We start from the raw sequence: 18,775 nt of genomic DNA on the forward strand, positions 1-18,775 counted from the left end.
TCGCAGGACCCATCCACGTGATTGCGAGGACGCGAAAAATAAACTGTCGCGTTCGCAGTAAGAGCCTCGCTATCGTGATGACCAGACTATCAGCAACTCGCGATCGCGCTATGTGGCATCGCAATCGCGCTACATGGCATAGCGATCGCGCTACGTGGCATCGTGATCACGATTAACAACACTAGCAATTCATTTTTTTTGTTTGCCTCGAACCATTCCGAGAATTTTGTTTTCTCTATATCGGGCTTGCTAAGTACGTTTTCAGCTCGCCTTTCTTCTTCGAATACTATGGTGTTTTCTCCCTGTAAATGGAATGGCAAACGCTCAACTGCTGGCTCTCTGTGATGTATGTCAAATGCAAAGATCCTCCAGCAAGCTTCTGTAGCTGATATGTATCTGCAGTCTAGATATCTTTTGATCTCATCACGTTCTGCACCAGTATCGGTACATTCTATAGTCGCAGTTGCTCTATCAGAACCTTTATTGACATATTTGAATAGGTACTTCACCGACCTTGAGTAATTGCATAATTCAACATTTATATGTGCATCATATTTGACAATCAAATTCCTGTTGTATGGAACGACATATCTGTTGTCTAAGAGAGCATTGTTTTTCTTGACTTGAGTACGTGTTCCTTCTCCTATAAACGGGGAATCCATCCGCATCAAAAGTTGTTTGATTGTTGAATTTCTTCGGAAAATGCTTGGTGCACCTTCCTTGTTTGCATACATGGGCATTGGGGATTGAGTTCTCCACAAGGTCCGTGCATCATGTAGTTCTTGTGACATTATAGCCGTCCGGATCAACTTCCATATCGTGTATTTCATTTGCTATTATTGTGTCGATATGATCGATGGAGGGACTTTTAATGTGGGATGGAGGAAGAGCGATATGTGCGTAGGCGGTAACCTCTTTTCTGGAACTCTATCGTATATAAACCTATAAAATTAATGGCATAGTATTGGTTAGGATGCAGGATATGTAACATCAATGAAATATTGAAACTAAACTTTTTATGCATCAAAGTGGAGATAGAAGAGTTAAATTTCATGTATATAACAAAAAAGATTAATTCAACACACACACACACACACACATATATATATGAGATTAGACGGCCAATTACTTTTTGTTATTAAATTTTCTTTTAAGAAAAAATAAAAAGATTTCTTAAGAAAATACCTCTGTATGGCTTCCCTACTAATTTTATGTATCTTTGTAATAACATTAAATGACACAATAATTAATACCCCACTTTTCCCTTTAATTTTTCCAAAACCTCCAAATTTTAATTACCAGCACTTCTTAGTGAACAACAACAGTTTTCATTTTAATTAAGGGATAATCGTGCTCTTTGCAATTGGAACATCAAAAGCCTCAACGGTTTCCCTTTTTCCCATCTTCTTTCATTGTGAATTAAATATCATTGGTCTGTTAAATATATATGTGAACCAGAGAGGAAGGTAACACTGTGATTCTGAAGGGTTGAAGTTTTATCGATGATCATCACACTTTAAGAAGATTGGTTCCATAGTGTATTTTAAAAAGGTCAGAAAGTAGGTATTTTGCTTGATATTAATTATTACATCCAACTTTTGTAGGAGGGTAGGATGTACGCAGGCCTTACCCCTACACCTTGTGAGGTGTTTCCGATAGAAAAGAAAATAACGACAGCAAAAAAGTAAGATGACCAACCAAAGAAAGTAAATTATACGATAGCTTCGTATTCCCAATAATCTTTTCAGTTTTGAGCTAACAAAAGCCATAATCTCAACCTCATTACCTAATGCAAAACAAATTAGATGAAATAATAACTGATGCCTTCAATGGGTTTGTATAAATTTGAACTTACATGCGATTGTTTTCCCAAACGGTTGTTGCTTTTTCAGATCTTGCATTAGTTGGGATAATTTTATCTGGAAAACTCTGCATATAATGTCCACCGGTTATCATCGCCTTGGCCGCCCTAGTAAGCCGAGCATTGCATTTATTTCTCGGCCACTTAGGATTGCAAGTGAAAGTGAGGAACAAATCGGATACCCACCCCACCTACAAATTGCCATTGCATCTTGATAATTTCAGGCCCTATATCGAGGCCCCCCGATTGTGCGATGAAGGCGGGATAACAAAGTTTCCCTATCATTGAACAATCTGAATCACCTCGGAGTATGGCATCCATTAAGCCAGAGTAAAGATCAGCTCTGAGTTTTTTTTGATTATTCCGAATATAACGAAACCTTTCTTCCTCTATTGCCATGTAAGCATCAACAATGTATTGTTGCAATAGTCTACCAGCTACTAAGAGAGTTTGCCCCTCGTTAAGTCTTTGTTGTATCCTGAAGCAATAAAACTCTCTCATTGACAAATTTTGGCGCTTGTAACTTTTGTTGTTCACATCTGCCAATTGAATTCCAGGTCTATATCCGTCTTCGCCATACGGATGTATTAATGGGTATGTCATAGACATGAAACTTGGGTGTAAATCTGTAATTCTTTGAAGCCCATTCTTTCGATGTTCTACAATAATATCTCGCTGGAAGTTTTCTTCAGTAACATCACCAACGATTAATCCTGCAACTTCTGAAGTTGTTGGCATATTGTATTGTCGACCATCTCTTGTCCTGTTAGATATGAGTCGTAGCCGAAACACAGATTCAGGATGCTCTCTATATCTATCCCTAGCCATTCGAAATGATTTTACCAAAATATTGTGGTTGTCCAGCATTTCAGATAAGGCTTGAACAATTTTTGGATCAATTTCTTCTTGCAAGAGACAATTCATTCTATTGTTTATCTCATTTTCAGTATCATATATATATAGCTGAGCAAACTGGGGGTTTTTACCAATTTCAGGCAACAAAGAGCCTATGCGATGGTAATTCTGACCACTCATCCTGAAAACGTATGGCCCTTTTGAGTGATTAATAGATCCATCAATTCGGCCTCCCATAGATGTAAAGGCAAATATTGAGTTGTAGACCTTGATATTTCTACGAAAGTCGATACCTAATTGTCCGGATTTTGTTCCCAAAAGATACTTAAGATAAGGGGGTGGTTCACTCATTAACGGCAGTTGTACACGGCCTCCTTCCATGCAACAAAATGAGAATATAGGATTTGTTGGCTGCACAATTTTTCTTGTCCGTTCTTCATACCATAAAAGGGCTCCACAATATTGGCATGTGTACGTTGGGGGGCCAAAATTCCAAGTTGTAGTGTAATGGCCTGCAAAATTCAGGAATCCAAGTATAAATATAAGCATTTTATACATGCCTAATGTTTTTTCATATTTTTTATTTAGTTTCACATATCACCAAAAAGTATAACTTTGGCATTTTGTTAATACATAAATCATGGTATTGATTGACATACCATTTTGATGAATCGGAACATGTCTCCTTGAGATGTTTGTCATCTTCATCAACTTTGTGAATCTTTGCACGAAACGTAGAAGCTGAATAATTTTCTTTTTTGGATGGTACTTGTATTTTTTTCTAATTAAGGCGACCTTTCGCGTCAATCTGGAATACTTGCATCGGCTGTTTTTTACAACACCTAGTTCCTTATTCAGTTGTGTGCACTTGTTTGTTGATTCATATCTCTTCATTTTTAATTTTAGTATCCGTTCTTGCCGAGCTAAATCGGGCAGAAGCTGTTGTAGGAGGTTAATTTTCAATGGAATATTCACCGATCCACTGTATTCCTTCACAACAGCAGATACCAATTCCATTTAACCTGTTATAAATGTTTGGGAAGAGTAGAATATATGAAAATTAGATATTTTTGCTATATCCAAATATAATAAATGAACAGGAAGAAAACATGCGTGTGTGATCAGGCAAGGAAATTAATTGTCAGGTAAGGAACACAGAGGATATTTAATAATTAGGATTATGTACAGCATGTAACATATATGTAAGGATGAAATAATGGGAAGATGTGAACGTATTCATTCAATTGCTTTCATTGTTGAAAATGTAAGAAATTTAATTAGAGAAGAGAAAATGACTATTTAAAATATATAGCAACAAACAGTACTTCATCTTGAAAGTGATTTTTGAACTAAAGAATGTTGTTCGAGTAAAATAGGAATGAGTCTACAAACCAGCCAAAACACAAAACGCGCAGCCCAGATGATGGCAATGAAATTAAATGGAATGAAATGTGTGAACTTGCAGCTATGTTAGGTTTCCTGAATTACTAAATAAGCTTCTCCCCCTTCTAAGGTTGTGCTCTTTCTTGAATTTGAAGGGGAAAAATGGATGGATGGTTGAATGGCTGTAGAATTTGGAAAGATGAGTATCATAAGTTTGAATAAGAGAAGGAGGATTGGGATTCTTCGTAGTCAATAAGCAGTAAAGAATCGTTAGTGATTTGTGTAAATAGGGATGCCGAATAAGATAAGGAGTAATTTAAGGGATTTGTCTAGTTAGTTAATAGGAAGAGCCGTTATTGATTTGGTGGGGAAAAAAGTAAGCTGTTGGTGAAGGGAAGAGGATAAGAAGAAAAGAAAGGGACAATCAGATGGTGAATAAATAAAAGGGAAAAGGGTAAAAAACTACTTTGGAAAAAGGGCTAAAAATATCCTCCGAACTTATTAATTTCCATTGAAAACTTAAGGATGAGAGGGGTATTTTTGACCCTTTTCTCTATAACACTAAAAGTCCAATCAATCTTTCATCAAATAAAGCAGAATATGGCACATATTTAATTTCTATCACTGTGCACTTACCTAAAAATGAATATGATTACTGGTAGTAGCATTCAAAGTACTGTTTGATTTTCCGTGGATTTTGTCACACTAACAGTTGATCATGAGAATTGTTGCCAAGAAGGTAAGACTTTTAATTTGTATGAAGTCCTTGTTTGGTTCCTTAACAACTTCTCCCTCTGCTTATTTTAGTGCTTTCAATTCCAAGGATGAGCTTCTTATTTCACTTAAGTGTATGTCCATATGTAAAAACCACCAACCTGCAAAATTCAAGGAAATTATTGTGATGATACTTGAAACTTATTAGTAGCCTTTTACACCTGTGAACATAAAACCATAAAAGGAGATAAAGTAATTGTCTTGAAAGAGGATGAAAAACTAACTGCCAGGGAGAAAGAGCCATAGGAAAGGGCAACAAATGCACAAAATTTATGATCACCAAATAGGCTGCCATGTTCTTTGCAAATTGCAGGAATGACTATCCATAAGATTTCCCAAGTTTGCAGTTGTCAAAATAATGTTACAAACGTTTAAAATGTGGAGGTGTTCGAGGGAGAGGCGGATCAAGATTATTTGGCATCTCTTAAAGTAGAAATTCCAGCCAGTAACTTGTCCGAAATTTCCAAAAAGTTAACAATGTTTTCACTTTTTAGATGTAACTAAAAATAATGTCATTTTTTAACCACATGGTAATAAGTAATCTTTCATCTTTAATTAAATTAAAAGTTTCCACTTCAAGCTCTGAAAAATAAAGTCTCAGAGTTCCTCTTATTTGCAATTTCATATCCCCTGCTCCAATCTCACTCCTAGACATTGTCACCATCTATTATATCTTCTTCCCATTCCACACTAAGTCAATCACAGTTGAGATCAAAGGAGATTTTACACCAACTACCCATCCAAATTTGCAGCACAACTTTTATATCACAATGTAAACATAAACATTAAACACTGATCAACCAAATATCCGATAACAGCAAACTCTTTATTTAGCCAAAAACAGAGGAAATAAAAGTCAGGATAAAACCATACAAGTATGGATATCATCACTTCAGACTATAGTTACATGACATTAACAAAGCATTTTCTTCATCAACATACTTCTACTGGGGACACTGAACTAAGAAGGGAAAAAGGACCGAACAATTTTGTCTAAGCTCAAACAACAGATAAAGTTCCGTGGAAAGACTAAACAGTCTATTTCTTGCACTTATTTGTGTCTTCATCACTTGATTCGTCGTCATATACGATTCGGTTTCTTCTTTTTCTACTCTTAGCCCCATCAATGGCATGTAGTTCTTCCTCAGGATCTTAAGCTATCACTACAACAACAACGGATGCATTTGTTGGTTTTGGAAAAGTAAATTTCTCAACATTTCTATTAAACATGTATACCTTATTTAAGCTTCATAACTAAAACAGTTAATCGAATTACCGTTTCATTGAACAATCCTTGGTTCCCTAGTAATTCATAAAGGAATACTAGTTTAAATTAGTCACGTCATCTTAGACGTCAATAAGGAAATTCAAGAAATTTTGTTTTCTTATCCCATGTGCTCATTTCCATCTGTTCTCTTGTTTGTATTCAGTACAGTTACTTCCTTCTTTGTTTTTCCTGCGAGCTGGACATCACCAAATAAGTATGACCTACAAAAGTTGTGAAGAAATTGTAAGTATCACTTCATTTTTAATTATATGTTTTGGGTTTGACCTTGTTGAGTGCGAAATTACCGTTGTTAGGAGCACTTTACAATGATATAAGACTTCCGGACACAAATCCAAATTTAATCAATTCCAATATGAATGTGAAACATCGGAGGTACTCCAATTATATATTAACGTTCAAAGGTAACTGAAAAGAATCAAATAACAAAACTAAACCAACTCGATCAATTCATTTATTATTTGGTCCGGTTTTCTATGTTAAATTAAAAAATGTAAAAGGTTTCATTTGATTGGATATTAAACATGCCTGAGTATAGAGTCCGACAGTCACAACGGAGCCTTGTCTTTCCGTGGAGCTTCCGATCGATCCCAATCTGTTCAAATACGGTATCTAAGTAAGAATGCGAGACTAACGGTATCCATAATGCTATACTTCAATTCCAAACCCCAAAGCCACCCAAAATAGGATTCCGAGCCTCGAAGGGCAAATAGGAAATTCAGTCCAAAATTAGTTTATCCATGACTTATAGAGTCTATATACAAAAAATCAATCAAATCCATCCACAATTTCATACTCAATTGAAGAATTCCGTAGTTCAAGTCTAGGGTTCACAATCCCCCATTTATACTCTTAAATCATGAATCCTAACATGAAAATCCTTATTAATCCATGGGATAATCATAAAAAGAGGGTTAGAAATTTACCCAATAGGTGAACTTTGCAAAATCTGCCAAAATCACATCTAATTGAGCTCCCAAAAGATAATTTTGTGAATGAGGAGTCAAATCACGAAAATGGGGTTTTCTAGGATCTGCCCAGGTACCTCTTCTTCGCTATCGCGGGACCCATCCACATGATTGCGAGGACGCGAAAAATAAACTATCGCGTTCGCGCAGCCTCGCTATCGTGATGACCAGACTATCAGCAACTCGCGATCGCGCTATGTGGCATCGCACCGCGCTACAGGCATGGCATAGCGATCGCGCTATCGCGCTACGTGGCATCGTGATCACGATTAACAACACTAGCAAACCAGATTTTCTAGTTTTTGACTCCTTCCCCCCAAAATCCCAACTCATCCGGAATTTCCCAGATACAAACTAGATATGCATCTTAACTAAAAAGCACGCTACGAACTCACTCATGCACTCGGAATTTCCAAATGAGGTCATCTTGACCCTATCAACCCCAAATGCCCTAAAACTAATTTTCCAACCAAATAACCAAAATACCACCGAGCCCCTCGGAACCCGAACCAACAACTCAACCAAGTTATAATCGATATTCCGGAAGTAATGGAATCGATGAAACTTCCAAAAAGACTCGTTTACCCCTAGTGTTGACTTTGGTCAACTCAACACTTAAGAATTTCAAAAATTTCATTTTCTCACTCAAATCACACCCAATTGCCTCGGAAATCGTGCCACTCCAAGTTAAACAAATCATGATGAAGCTAGGGGAAGGGTCAAATAGGGGTAAGACAATCAAAATAGCCAAAACGAACTAATGGGTCGTTACATTTGACTTGGTCAACATGTCATGAATTTAAAATTTAATCCAAATTTCATTATGAATTTATTCCAATAAAATTTTGATGTCTACAATGCTACCATCTTCTTTGCTTACTTTTCTAACAGAATTTGATTAAAGTACCCCAAAGAGATAAATACTCCATGAAAGTTACAAATGGACCGAGGGCACGTAAGAAAAACTTATTTGGGTTTTGCGGGGTGGGGCCGCGGGGTGGTGGTGGCAGATGACAATATGGACAAACTTCTATTATACTGTATTTAGTTATCCATAAAAGAATACTAGTTTAAAATTGTCACGTCACCTGAGACATCAATAAGGAAATTCAACAAATTTTGTTTTCTTATCCCATGTGCTCATTTCCATCTGTTCTCTTGTTTGTATTCAGTACAGTAATTACTTCCTTCTTAGTTTTTTCCTGTGAGTTGCCTGTGAGTTGGACATCACCAAATCAAGTATGACCTACAAAAGTTGTGAAGAAATTGTAAGTATCACTTCATTTTTAATTACATGTTTTGGGTTTGACCTTATTGAGTGCGAACTTACCTATGTTAGGAGCACTTTACAACAATGTAAGACTTCCGGACACAAATCCAAATTTAATCAATTGCAATACGAATGCCAAACATCGGAGGTAACTCCAATTATATATTAGCGTTCAAAGGAAACTGAAAAGCGTCAAATAACAGAACTAAACCAACTCGATCAATTCATTTATTATTTAATCTGTTTCTTTGTGTTAAATTAAAAAATGTAAAAAGTTTAATTTGATTTGATATTAAATCCACTAAACCACGCCGAAGCTTTGCTAATCACAAACCTTCCGGTTGTTCGCGCTCAGCAGGATGGTTTTGTACTTTGTGGGCTTGTGGCTTTGTTAATTACCTAGTTGTAATAGAAAATATAAAAATATTTCAATATAGAGGCTTGTGGCTTTAAGCTATTATGATTAAGTCCTTTAATATATTAAAGTAGAAATATACACTATTAACTATTCATGATCAAGTTATATATATATATATATAATCTGTTAACATGATATAAATATTTAATGCGGATATCAGACAAGAACCAAGTAGCCGGTTTGATTTGTTTAATAAATAAAAAATTGAGTCAAAAACCGTGCTTTTGACTAGAGCAGAGTGAAAATTACTTTTATAAATACAAAAATAAACAGATCCGTTATTAAATGTTTGTCAAATTTCACCATTTAAATTTAAAGAAAAATCATGAAAAAAGTGTGATGAAACATCATTTAACGACTGAACGTCTGCGACTATGTATGACTTTTCTTGAGATGAGCGATTTGCCTCACTCCGCTCTTCGTCTTAATTTACATACTCTTCTGTATCAATTTATGTGACATGATTGAGCTTTTAAGATTCAAATTTTTAAATTTTGACTGTGATAATTTTTAAAATAAAATTTATATATTTGAAAATTAGATCAAAAATTTTATAAATCACAATAATTAATAACTTAAAATATTTAAAGATATATAAAAAAATTCGGTCAAAGAAAATAAAATTTGGTTAATTCTCGAAATCCGAAAGGTGCCACGTGAATTGAGACAGAGGAAGTAGCAATTTTTTTTAATTTTGAGAATTAAAATTTTCATTTTAGTTTAAATTCGAATATGGAATCTTTATATTTTTTTAAAATAAAATTTACAATTTGAAAAATATGCAAAAAATATTTTATGGCAGAATAATTGAAAATTCAAATATTTATATGATATATCAAAAAATTAAAGGTATAGTTTGACTCTCAAATTCAACAATATCTTATAAATTAGACCGGGAGTAATAAATATAGAAGACTTTATTGTGCTGCCGCCTGCTGCCAAAGAACTCTAAAATTGGAAGACTTCCAAATTTGCAAAGCACAAGAGAAATAAATATAAGCTGCATTTATCTTTCCAAGCATGAAGGTCGGTTTTCATTTTCAACTCTTCTTCCTTATCTCCTTATTTTCCATCCACCAAATTCTAAGTGCTGCATCAGATACCATAACAACAACTCAGTTTCTCAAAGATGGTGAACTCAATATCACTTCATCTGGTGGAACTTTCCAAATGGGATTCTTTAGTCCAGGTAACTCCAAGAACCGTTATCTTGGTATATGGTACAAGAACATTCCTGTTACTACAGTTGTTTGGGTTGCCAACAGAGAATCTCCACTGACAACTAATTCAGGTACCTTAAAAGTTATCAAACCAGGAAGACTTGTCATAATGAATGATACTGACCACATCATATGGTCTACAAATACTTCAAGATCCGTGCTAAATCCTGTTGCAAAGTTGTTGGATTCGGGGAATCTTGTCGTTAAAGATGCTGGTGATGATGAAATAAGGAGTTTTCTTTGGCAGAGTTTTGATTATCCTACTGATACACTTTTACCTGGTATGAAAATGGGGTGGAATTTTGTGACTGGTAAAGAAGTTTACTTGTCGTCGGGGAAGAATGAGGAGGATCCAGCTCCAGGTGATTATACATACCATTGTGATCCTTCTGGTTATCCACAGAACATACTGAAGAAAGGGAAAAAAGTGATATACAGGTCTGGACCATGGAATGGATTAAGGTTTAGCGGTGCAACAAGTTCAAGAGAAAGTCCATTTTATACATTTGGTGTGTTTTCAACTAAAACAGAAGTGTATTTTAGTTATCGGCTTTTAGCTTCGGTTATTACTAGGTTTGTTTTGAATCAGAATGGTGCGTTACAACGATGGACTTGGGGCGATAGGAATAAGGGTTGGGAACCTTACCTCTCGTTGCCAACGGATAATTGTGATACTTATAAGTTATGTGGAGGATATGGTAGTTGTAATAGTTTGAATTCACCGGTATGTGGATGTTTAGACAAGTTTGTGCCTAAACATATTGAAGATTGGAAAAACGCAGACTGGTCGAGCGGTTGTGTTAGGAGGATTGAACTGAATTGTGTTAAGGGAGACGTGTTTTTGAAGTATTCGAGAGTTAAATTACCAGACACGCGGAATTCATCGTTCAATGTGACTATGAACCTTGAAGAATGCAAGAGGATTTGCTCGAGAAATTGCTCTTGTATGGCTTACTCAAATCTTGACTTACGCAATGGAGGAAGCGGCTGCTTATTGTGGTTTGAAGATCTGCTTGATATCCGACAGCTACCCAACGAAGGGCAAGATATCTACATTAGAATGGCTGCCTCTGAATTAGGTAAGATTATTTGCTGAAAAAAGAAAATTAATAGTTTGTGATTGATTTCTTAAAGAGAGTAAATTTTATGAGTTGCAGGAGCCCTGAATAAAGAAAATCTGAATTTACATGTACAGTCAAACCTCTTCATAACAGTGTCGTTTGTCTGAATATTTTTTGGTTGCTATAGCGAAATGTTGTTATAACATGAAAGCTCGGTTCCATAGTTATAGTCAAATGTTATTGTAGAGGATGGCTGTTATAGAGAAGTCTGATACAGTGCCAATGGTTATAATCGTGTTGTGCTTTAACAACAAAGTAAAAACTCACAGTTTTAACAGAAAGAAATACTATGATATTAGTACAGCTACATGTTTAAGAAAACAATGAGTTAGAGTGGAGTTATGCTTAACCTGTAACCATGATGTCTAGATAAAAAATTAGCGTAGTCCTGTCTAACCAGCCAATGGAAAAAGTCGAACTGATTACCTATGTTTGGATTGAATACTTGCAGCTAGTCAGGATAAATCAAATGGACACAAAGGAAAACTACTTTCCTGGATTATCCCATTATCAGCTGGAGTGATTTTGGTAATCCTAAGCCTAGTGATCTGCATTAGAAGGAGGAAAAGAGCTTCAGAGAAAAAGAAAGGTAGCCTCGACAAGTCCATTTTGTTCGGAATTATAAGTAGTAGTTCAATTAAAAGTCAAATAAAATATCTTCATTGTCTAGTATATGCCAAACTGAATTCGGTACATCGGTCTTTTGGCAGGATGTTGGGGGTGCAATGGCAGTTACAAGACGGATTACCACAATGGGAATCATAGTGAAGAATTTGAGTTACCACTATTTGACTTATCTACAATAGCTAAATCGACGAACAACTTTTCAGTGGTGAGCAAAATTGGAGAAGGTGGCTATGGACCTGTTTACAAGGTAACCACTTATAGCTTTGCAGTTTTGTACGCGAACTAAGCAATAAACTGCCAGTAACTTCAGATTTGTTCGATAAAAGGTGACTGAAAATAAAAGCTTTGTTCTACCAAATGAGACATTTGGACAGCAAAGAGAACACTTTATGCATAATACGTCAATAACTGGAGGGCAGGGGATTGAGGGAAACGAACTTTTGGTGCACGAATTTCAAAATATCCAAAATGTTTCATAGTCTACCCGAAGCTTTCTGAAAACTTGTCTTTCAAATGTGCTGATTAATATCTAATCAGAGGAATGGCTTAATGACTTCATGATTCAGGAGGATATAATTTTCTTAATCTGTTCCAAATTTAGCCTAATTTGTTAAGAGAAATATAGTGATTTAAGATGTGGTGGAGGAGCTGTATAGACTACAGTTAAACTTGATCGAATTTATTGTAATTGCTCTGCCTTTTAGTTGGAAATATAAAACAGTCATGTATGGTTTTGATTTTCATGTTAGCTATTAAAAAAAATTTAACGTGCAAACATTTGATGTTTAGGGCGTGCTTGAACAAGGACAGGAAATAGCTGTGAAGCGGCTATCTAGGACTTCAACACAAGGACAAGATGAGTTCAAGAATGAAGTGATGTATATTGTGAAACTTCAGCATAGAAATCTTGTGAAGATTCTTGGATGCTGCATTCAAGGAGAAGAAAAAATGTTGATCTATGAGTACATGCCAAATGGAAGTCTTGATTCGTTCATATTTGGTAAGAATTCTCAAACAAATATTGTGCTTAATATTTGCATTTCATTTGAATGATGCCTTATAGGAATATCTAAATAATTTTCCTCCCATTTGAACCCACATCAAGCAGGACAAACAGAGTGAAAGACCTGGGAATAAGATTTATGAGCCTAAAAAAATATACGAGGCCCAAAGTAATGTTTTTATATTTTTTTCCCCTAAAGGATTTTTTTTTTTAAATTTCATTCAGTGTTCTAATCACATTCTTGATTCTACCTGATTAGTGTGAATTAATGATCCAACTGTGTCTTTTGGCAGATGACACACAAAGCTGGGTATTAGACTGGCCTAAGCGCTTTCACATCATCAACGGGATAGCACGGGGACTAATGTATCTGCATCAAGATTCTCAGTTGAGGATCATTCACAGGGACCTGAAAGCTAACAATATTTTACTAGACAGTGACATGAATCCAAAGATATCAGATTTTGGCATAGCAAGAAGTTGTGAAGATGACGAGTTTGGAGCCAAGACACACCGAGTGGTTGGAACATAGTAAGAATCTTAAGATGAGCTTTTACTGAGTAGTTGGAAACTGGAATAGAAGAACCTTTGAGATTATCATAGTATGCTTTCCATCATTAGTAATGCTATCTTTTTCATACACTGTATGCAGTGGCTACCTTTCACCAGAATATGCTGTACATGGGATCTACTCGGTGAAGTCAGATGTATTTAGCTATGGTGTCTTAGTGCTGGAAATTGTGAGCGGGAAAAGGAACAGAAAATTCTCACATCCAGACCATAGCCTTAACCTTCTTGGACATGTAAGGGTTGCATTTTTGTTTTCCATCAATAAATATCTCGTAAAGCTGGTCATGCTAACACGATTCTAAAATCTACAGGCATGGAAACTCTATAAAGAAGGTAGATCAATGGAACTACTTGGGGAATATCCTGTTGATGTTCGTTCTACACCTGAAATGATACGATCAATCCATGTTGGTCTATTGTGCGTGCAACATTGCCCTGAAGATCGCCCAAGTATGTCTTCAGTGGTTATGATGTTAAACAACGAAGGTGTACTGCCACCTGCTAAACAGCCAGGTTTCTTCGTAGAAGCAAGTGCACCGGATAATGAATTCTCTTCTAGTCAATATGCACATAGTATGAATGAGATCACATTCACAACATTAGATGCAAGATAGAAAATAACAATTTTTTATACCCTTAATTCCTTTGTTCTTTTTAGCAATGTAGCTAACCATGCATAGTGAAAGTTCCTATTTCCAGCTGCTCAAGAAGAGTGCAGTCATCTTCTTGTAACTCGGTGCAAAAACCAAATGTGTACATTGTTTATATCTCCTGAGCATTCTGTCATTTGGCGGAACCAAAAAAAAAAAAAAAAAAAAAAAACAACTTACCTTGACCTGACTGGTTATCTTGGCTTTTGTGAGGCTCAGATGAAACCTGAAATTGGTTTGTAGTCCACTGGCCATGAGCCAAACTGGTTTGTAGTCCACTGGCCATAAGCCAAGTAGTATCGACCGGAGATCGAAGTTTGAGTAGTGGAGAAGGAAGCTGGAAGTGAAAAGACCTTTAAGAATTTTTGAAAATTTATATAAACAACTTCTGAAACTTTGGACCAAGAATTTCAGATAATGCAAAGCCGGGGCAAGATATGCCCCAAGGACTAGAAGCAACTCTCTAGTCTCCAGTGATTCGTTTTAAAATGTTAAAAGACTTTGTCTGAGTACAAGTCATTGACACTTCTGTTAGTAATAATAGATTAGTTTTAAGTTAAATATAGTCCTCAATAATCTGATTTTAGCTCTTAATTAAGTTTATAATGCGATTGCAATGAGTCATTTTCCAGCCTAACATATTTCTAGCTGAAACAAACATGTTTTTGGTCAGATCACTCCATTGTGTGTGAATTGGCGTTGTCTTCAAAATACCTAGCTTATATGTTTGTTTGGATTACCCTTGAATGGTTTATTGCCATGGAATGGACTGAAAAAGGTTGTAACGACTAAAGAATAACAGCACCGAAACATAAAGTCAGAAAGGATTTTATTGCAGCAAAACTGCTTTTAGTGCTTGAACTAGTAATAGGTAGTGGACATCCACGACAATTTCCACATATTCTGGATAAGGTGAGGAAAACAAGAACAATTAGAAAGTAAAACCTCAAGCTCAATTCAATATGAGTCATTGAACCGGAAACAGGAGCCAACTTCAATGAAATATATGACAAAAATACAATTCAATGGTCCTTATGTACTTAGGTTGGACAAAAGTACTTCCAATATGAATTCTCAGATACATGTTGTACAATGAGATGTTCTTGAAATCAATTTCCAACCCCAAATCTCTCTGAATGGCAATCACAATTATTGTGAATGCTAGTAGTAGGAGCTGATGGTTCAGCAGCAGCATGAGAGGCGGCCAGGCAGAGACCACACTTTCCCCGGTGCCTCAAATCAATCTTCCCTTCTTAAGAGGAGAGTCCTGTTTTGATGTCTTTTTGGACTTCCTCCTTTGTCTGTGCACAATTATAAGAGGCACCTCATCATATCAGTCAGCTATGCATTACTGGAGCAATAGGATCTTCCTGGTAGTAGCTAATGATGATAGCTAATGGTTATGGCGAGGTGATTGGTGATATATATGGCGGTGACTAATGATGTAGAAGTGGTGATTGGTGGTCATTCTGGTAATAGTGGTTATTGGTAATGATTGTGGATGATGGCTAGTTATGGAGATCCGCAGTGATGATAGTTGTAGTTGAGGATGATGGTTGTGAGTGATGGCCGGTAGAGGCGGAGGCAAAGAAGTGCTAAGGGATTCAATTGAACCCCCTTTGTTAAAATTATACTAAGTAGGGTATAGATGATTTTTTCCGTATATGTATAAGTTGAATCCCCTGGCATATATATATATATATATTTTTTTTTTGAAACTCTTTATTTGAATTTCTAGCTCTGCGAATGGTAGCTGGTGGGCGATAACGAATCTTTTGGGTTGTACAAAGTAAACCGACAAACCGCACCAAACCGAATCAAACCGAGAGAAAAACCCGACTAGTGGTTTGGTTTGATTTGGTTTGGTGTTGAAAAAAAAAAAAAACCGACCATACATGGTTTGGTTAGGTTTTAGCTAAAAAAAGTCAAACCGAACTAAACGAACCCGACACTACATGTATTCATTTTTAAAAATATTTTATACATAAAAATATTTATTTGTAATGTAACTTATAAATATATCTTAATTATTTTTGTAGTTTTTTGTCTTTTATCATATTATATTTCAAGCTTGAACTTAGAATTTTGAATGTCAATAGGTTTTATATCCCACAGATGTTAGTAACTCAAATAAAGTCCAAACTGAAACCAACTTAACACTAATGCTAACAAAAGAAATTCAATTCTATCACTAGGAATGACAATGATGTTGGATATATATTTTTTAGTTTTACATAATTGGTTTAGAGAGTGAAAATACATAACTTAATTTTTTTTTCTTTGTCATGTAATTAATACTTATTAGCCGTACTTATTTTAGCATGACTTAGTACTTTTAGATTATGGTCATTTTCTTTATGGCTTATTAATTAGCAATATTTATTTTAACTGATTTTATTATCTTTTTTGTTGAATATATTACAATGTCATCACTCATCTCACATTTTGTGTTATTTTCTTAAGAAACACCTTAATTATATAGTTGTATCTTACTAGGACTAAAAAAATATTTGAAGTAAAAGTTATATGTTTTGTATGAAGACTTTTCCCCCAAAAAACCCAAAAAAGCTGAGGTTGAAAAATCCGAATTTTATTGGTTTGGTTTGATGTATAAATTTAAAAACGCGACGCAATTGATTTGGTTTAGTATTTAAAAAATTCGAACCAACCCGGTCCATGTACTCCCAAAGAATAGCAGTAAAAGTGGTTATGGTAGTGGACTAGTGGTGAAATATCCTCTTTTAGAAAATTCTTGAATGAATAACATCTTAATAATATTAAAATGTTATTACATATTTTAATCATTCATGTATATTTATATTTAATAAGTGATTGCAAAAGAAAAAGATGCACTTAACGATTAAAGGTCAGATTTAAAAGCAAACACTTGATGACTACGATGTAAATGATTAAGATTCGAACTTTTATCAAGTTCAAACAAATAACATCTAAATGTACTCACAAATTTCAAAAGATAAAAATTACAACTATGCGAATATATTTTCTTTCTAAAAAGAAGTCATCAAAGACTCGTGAAAGTCTAAACTAAAGTCAACACGAAAACCTCCGGCAGGAAGCATTTTTTCTCTAATTATTTTATGCGATACAAATTTAGATTAATCGGGAACATATAGATATTTTATCCACAGGGTGAATAATTCCGGAATTAACTAAAAAAGGCCCTTTTAACTCAGTGGTAACGCCATTATAAGTCATCGGTTCAAATCCGATACTTTGTAAAACTCCAATCTAGATTAATCGTATTTTTTTTTTTTGTAATAAAAAAAGTAACTAATTGGATAATACATTATCATTAATACACTTCTCATACTTGATATTATCAAAAAATGGAAACAAAGAAGCACGGAAGTCCCAAGTATGAAGGTTCACATTTATTGTATGAACAGAATAAATTTATCCCTATGTATATTGCAGCTGAAAGAAGACTACCATCGAAATAGGCAGGCAATTTCTTCATCAACTGCTAGGCCAAGTAAAGGCAATTTCGTGTTAATACAATCTGTATCTTAGTTGTATATATCAAATGGCTTTTTCCTATGCCACCTTCTACGAAGCCCCTCAAAAAAATCCAATCGTTCTATATATAATATTGTCCACCAAGTTTTTTTTTCCAAAACACCATTGCCTTCTCTTAGAATCAATTTAATTTTTAATCCCCATACAATACAAAAAAATTGAAATTAGTTACGAATGCGTCGTTGAATTGCTCGTAGCTAACAGTTTTTTTTGATGATTTGTTGCTCATTCATCGTTAAATAAGAGTAACGAAGGAGTTTTCTATATAGCTACAAAATTTGTCCTTCACTAATTACTGTTATTTTTGTAGTGTCCTATTTCCAATGGAAACCGCAAGGCTGAAATTTTATGATTTTTTGCCTCTTATGGCTGAAAAATTAGGTGGAGATGGTTTGATAAATGAGATGTGTAATGGTTTTCAATTATTAATGGACAAAGATAAAGAGGTCATCACATTTGAGAGCCTTAAGAAGAATTCTGCTTTGATGGGGCTTCAAGATTTGAAAGATGATGATCTTTGGAGTATGATTAAAGAAGGTGATTTTGATGGAGATGGAGTTCTCAATCAGATGGAATTTTGTGTGTTGATGTTTAGATTGAGTCCTACGTTAATGGATCAGTCTAATTTTTTATTAGAAGAGGCTCTTCAAAATGACTTCAAAGATTATGACTTTGCCTTGTAATTTATTTTTTTCTTTTAACCTATTTTTCTAATGAGACTTTTACACTATTACCACCTATTTTAAAACTTTATTCTATTTAGTCCATTTTGATATAATTTGAAATACTTAGGGAAAAGACAATACTTTCTTAATCTGTGATTATGATTTCCATTCTTATAATGCTTAGAAACTGATTTAGAAGTGATATTCATGTTTATAATCACAAATTTAAATTTTAATAGACAAATTAAAGTGAAAATTTTAAAACTCCATGGTTCGTATTTTTAAAAGCTTGAAAACTCACAAATGGGTTTGTGATATGATGTGGTTCGTTTGGATGTCATTTTGAAGTTGTGATTAAAATTTAAAGCTATTTGATGAAGAGTTGAACTATTTGGTGATAGTTTCTTGGGTTGAAGTTCGTAGGAAAGCGAATTGTTGACTGTGTCATAAAGATCCTTATGTCCACGCCCCAATCGTCCCAACGGAACTTAGTTTTTGCATAAGTTTGTATTATTTTGTATAAAAGTATGTATACATCTCCTATACACTATTATACATTTTTATCTAA

The 18,775-nt window shown here is 34.9% G+C and overlaps 2 protein-coding genes across 2 annotated transcripts; both read left to right on the forward strand.

Moving 5' to 3' along the window:
* Positions 1–9,814: 9,814 nt before the first annotated feature.
* Positions 9,815–14,180, forward strand: LOC132031333 (G-type lectin S-receptor-like serine/threonine-protein kinase At4g27290). The gene is made up of 7 exons (XM_059421253.1): positions 9,815–11,113; positions 11,607–11,744; positions 11,866–12,029; positions 12,572–12,782; positions 13,079–13,316; positions 13,438–13,588; positions 13,667–14,180. The coding sequence occupies exons 1-7, from the start codon at positions 9,835–9,837 to the stop codon at positions 13,967–13,969; spliced, it is 2,484 nt and encodes an 827-aa protein (XP_059277236.1). The 5' UTR covers positions 9,815–9,834; the 3' UTR covers positions 13,970–14,180.
* Positions 14,181–15,431: 1,251 nt separating this feature from the next.
* Positions 15,432–18,225, forward strand: LOC132032080 (calcium-binding protein PBP1-like). The gene is made up of 2 exons (XM_059421884.1): positions 15,432–15,493; positions 17,853–18,225. The coding sequence occupies exons 1-2, from the start codon at positions 15,432–15,434 to the stop codon at positions 18,223–18,225; spliced, it is 435 nt and encodes a 144-aa protein (XP_059277867.1).
* Positions 18,226–18,775: the final 550 nt, after the last annotated feature.

This window comes from Lycium ferocissimum, chromosome 9, assembly GCF_029784015.1.
Source record: "Lycium ferocissimum isolate CSIRO_LF1 chromosome 9, AGI_CSIRO_Lferr_CH_V1, whole genome shotgun sequence".
Classification (NCBI taxonomy): Eukaryota; Viridiplantae; Streptophyta; class Magnoliopsida; order Solanales; family Solanaceae; genus Lycium; species Lycium ferocissimum.

What these genes read in the sequence shown, in the direction of transcription:
- LOC132031333 (XM_059421253.1), top strand. Translation starts at nt 9,835, where the DNA reads ATGAAGGTCGGTTTTCATTTTCAACTCTTCTTCCTTATCTCCTTATTT. An exon ending in GCTATGGACCTGTTTACAAG is followed by an intron (nt 12,030 to 12,571) that starts GTAACCACTTAT and finishes TTTGATGTTTAG; the next exon opens with GGCGTGCTTGAACAAGGACA. An exon ending in CACCGAGTGGTTGGAACATA is followed by an intron (nt 13,317 to 13,437) that starts GTAAGAATCTTA and finishes CACTGTATGCAG; the next exon opens with TGGCTACCTTTCACCAGAAT.
- LOC132032080 (XM_059421884.1), top strand. Translation starts at nt 15,432, where the DNA reads ATGGCGGTGACTAATGATGTAGAAGTGGTGATTGGTGGTCATTCTGGT. An exon ending in TCTGGTAATAGTGGTTATTG is followed by an intron (nt 15,494 to 17,852) that starts GTAATGATTGTG and finishes TTATTTTTGTAG; the next exon opens with TGTCCTATTTCCAATGGAAA.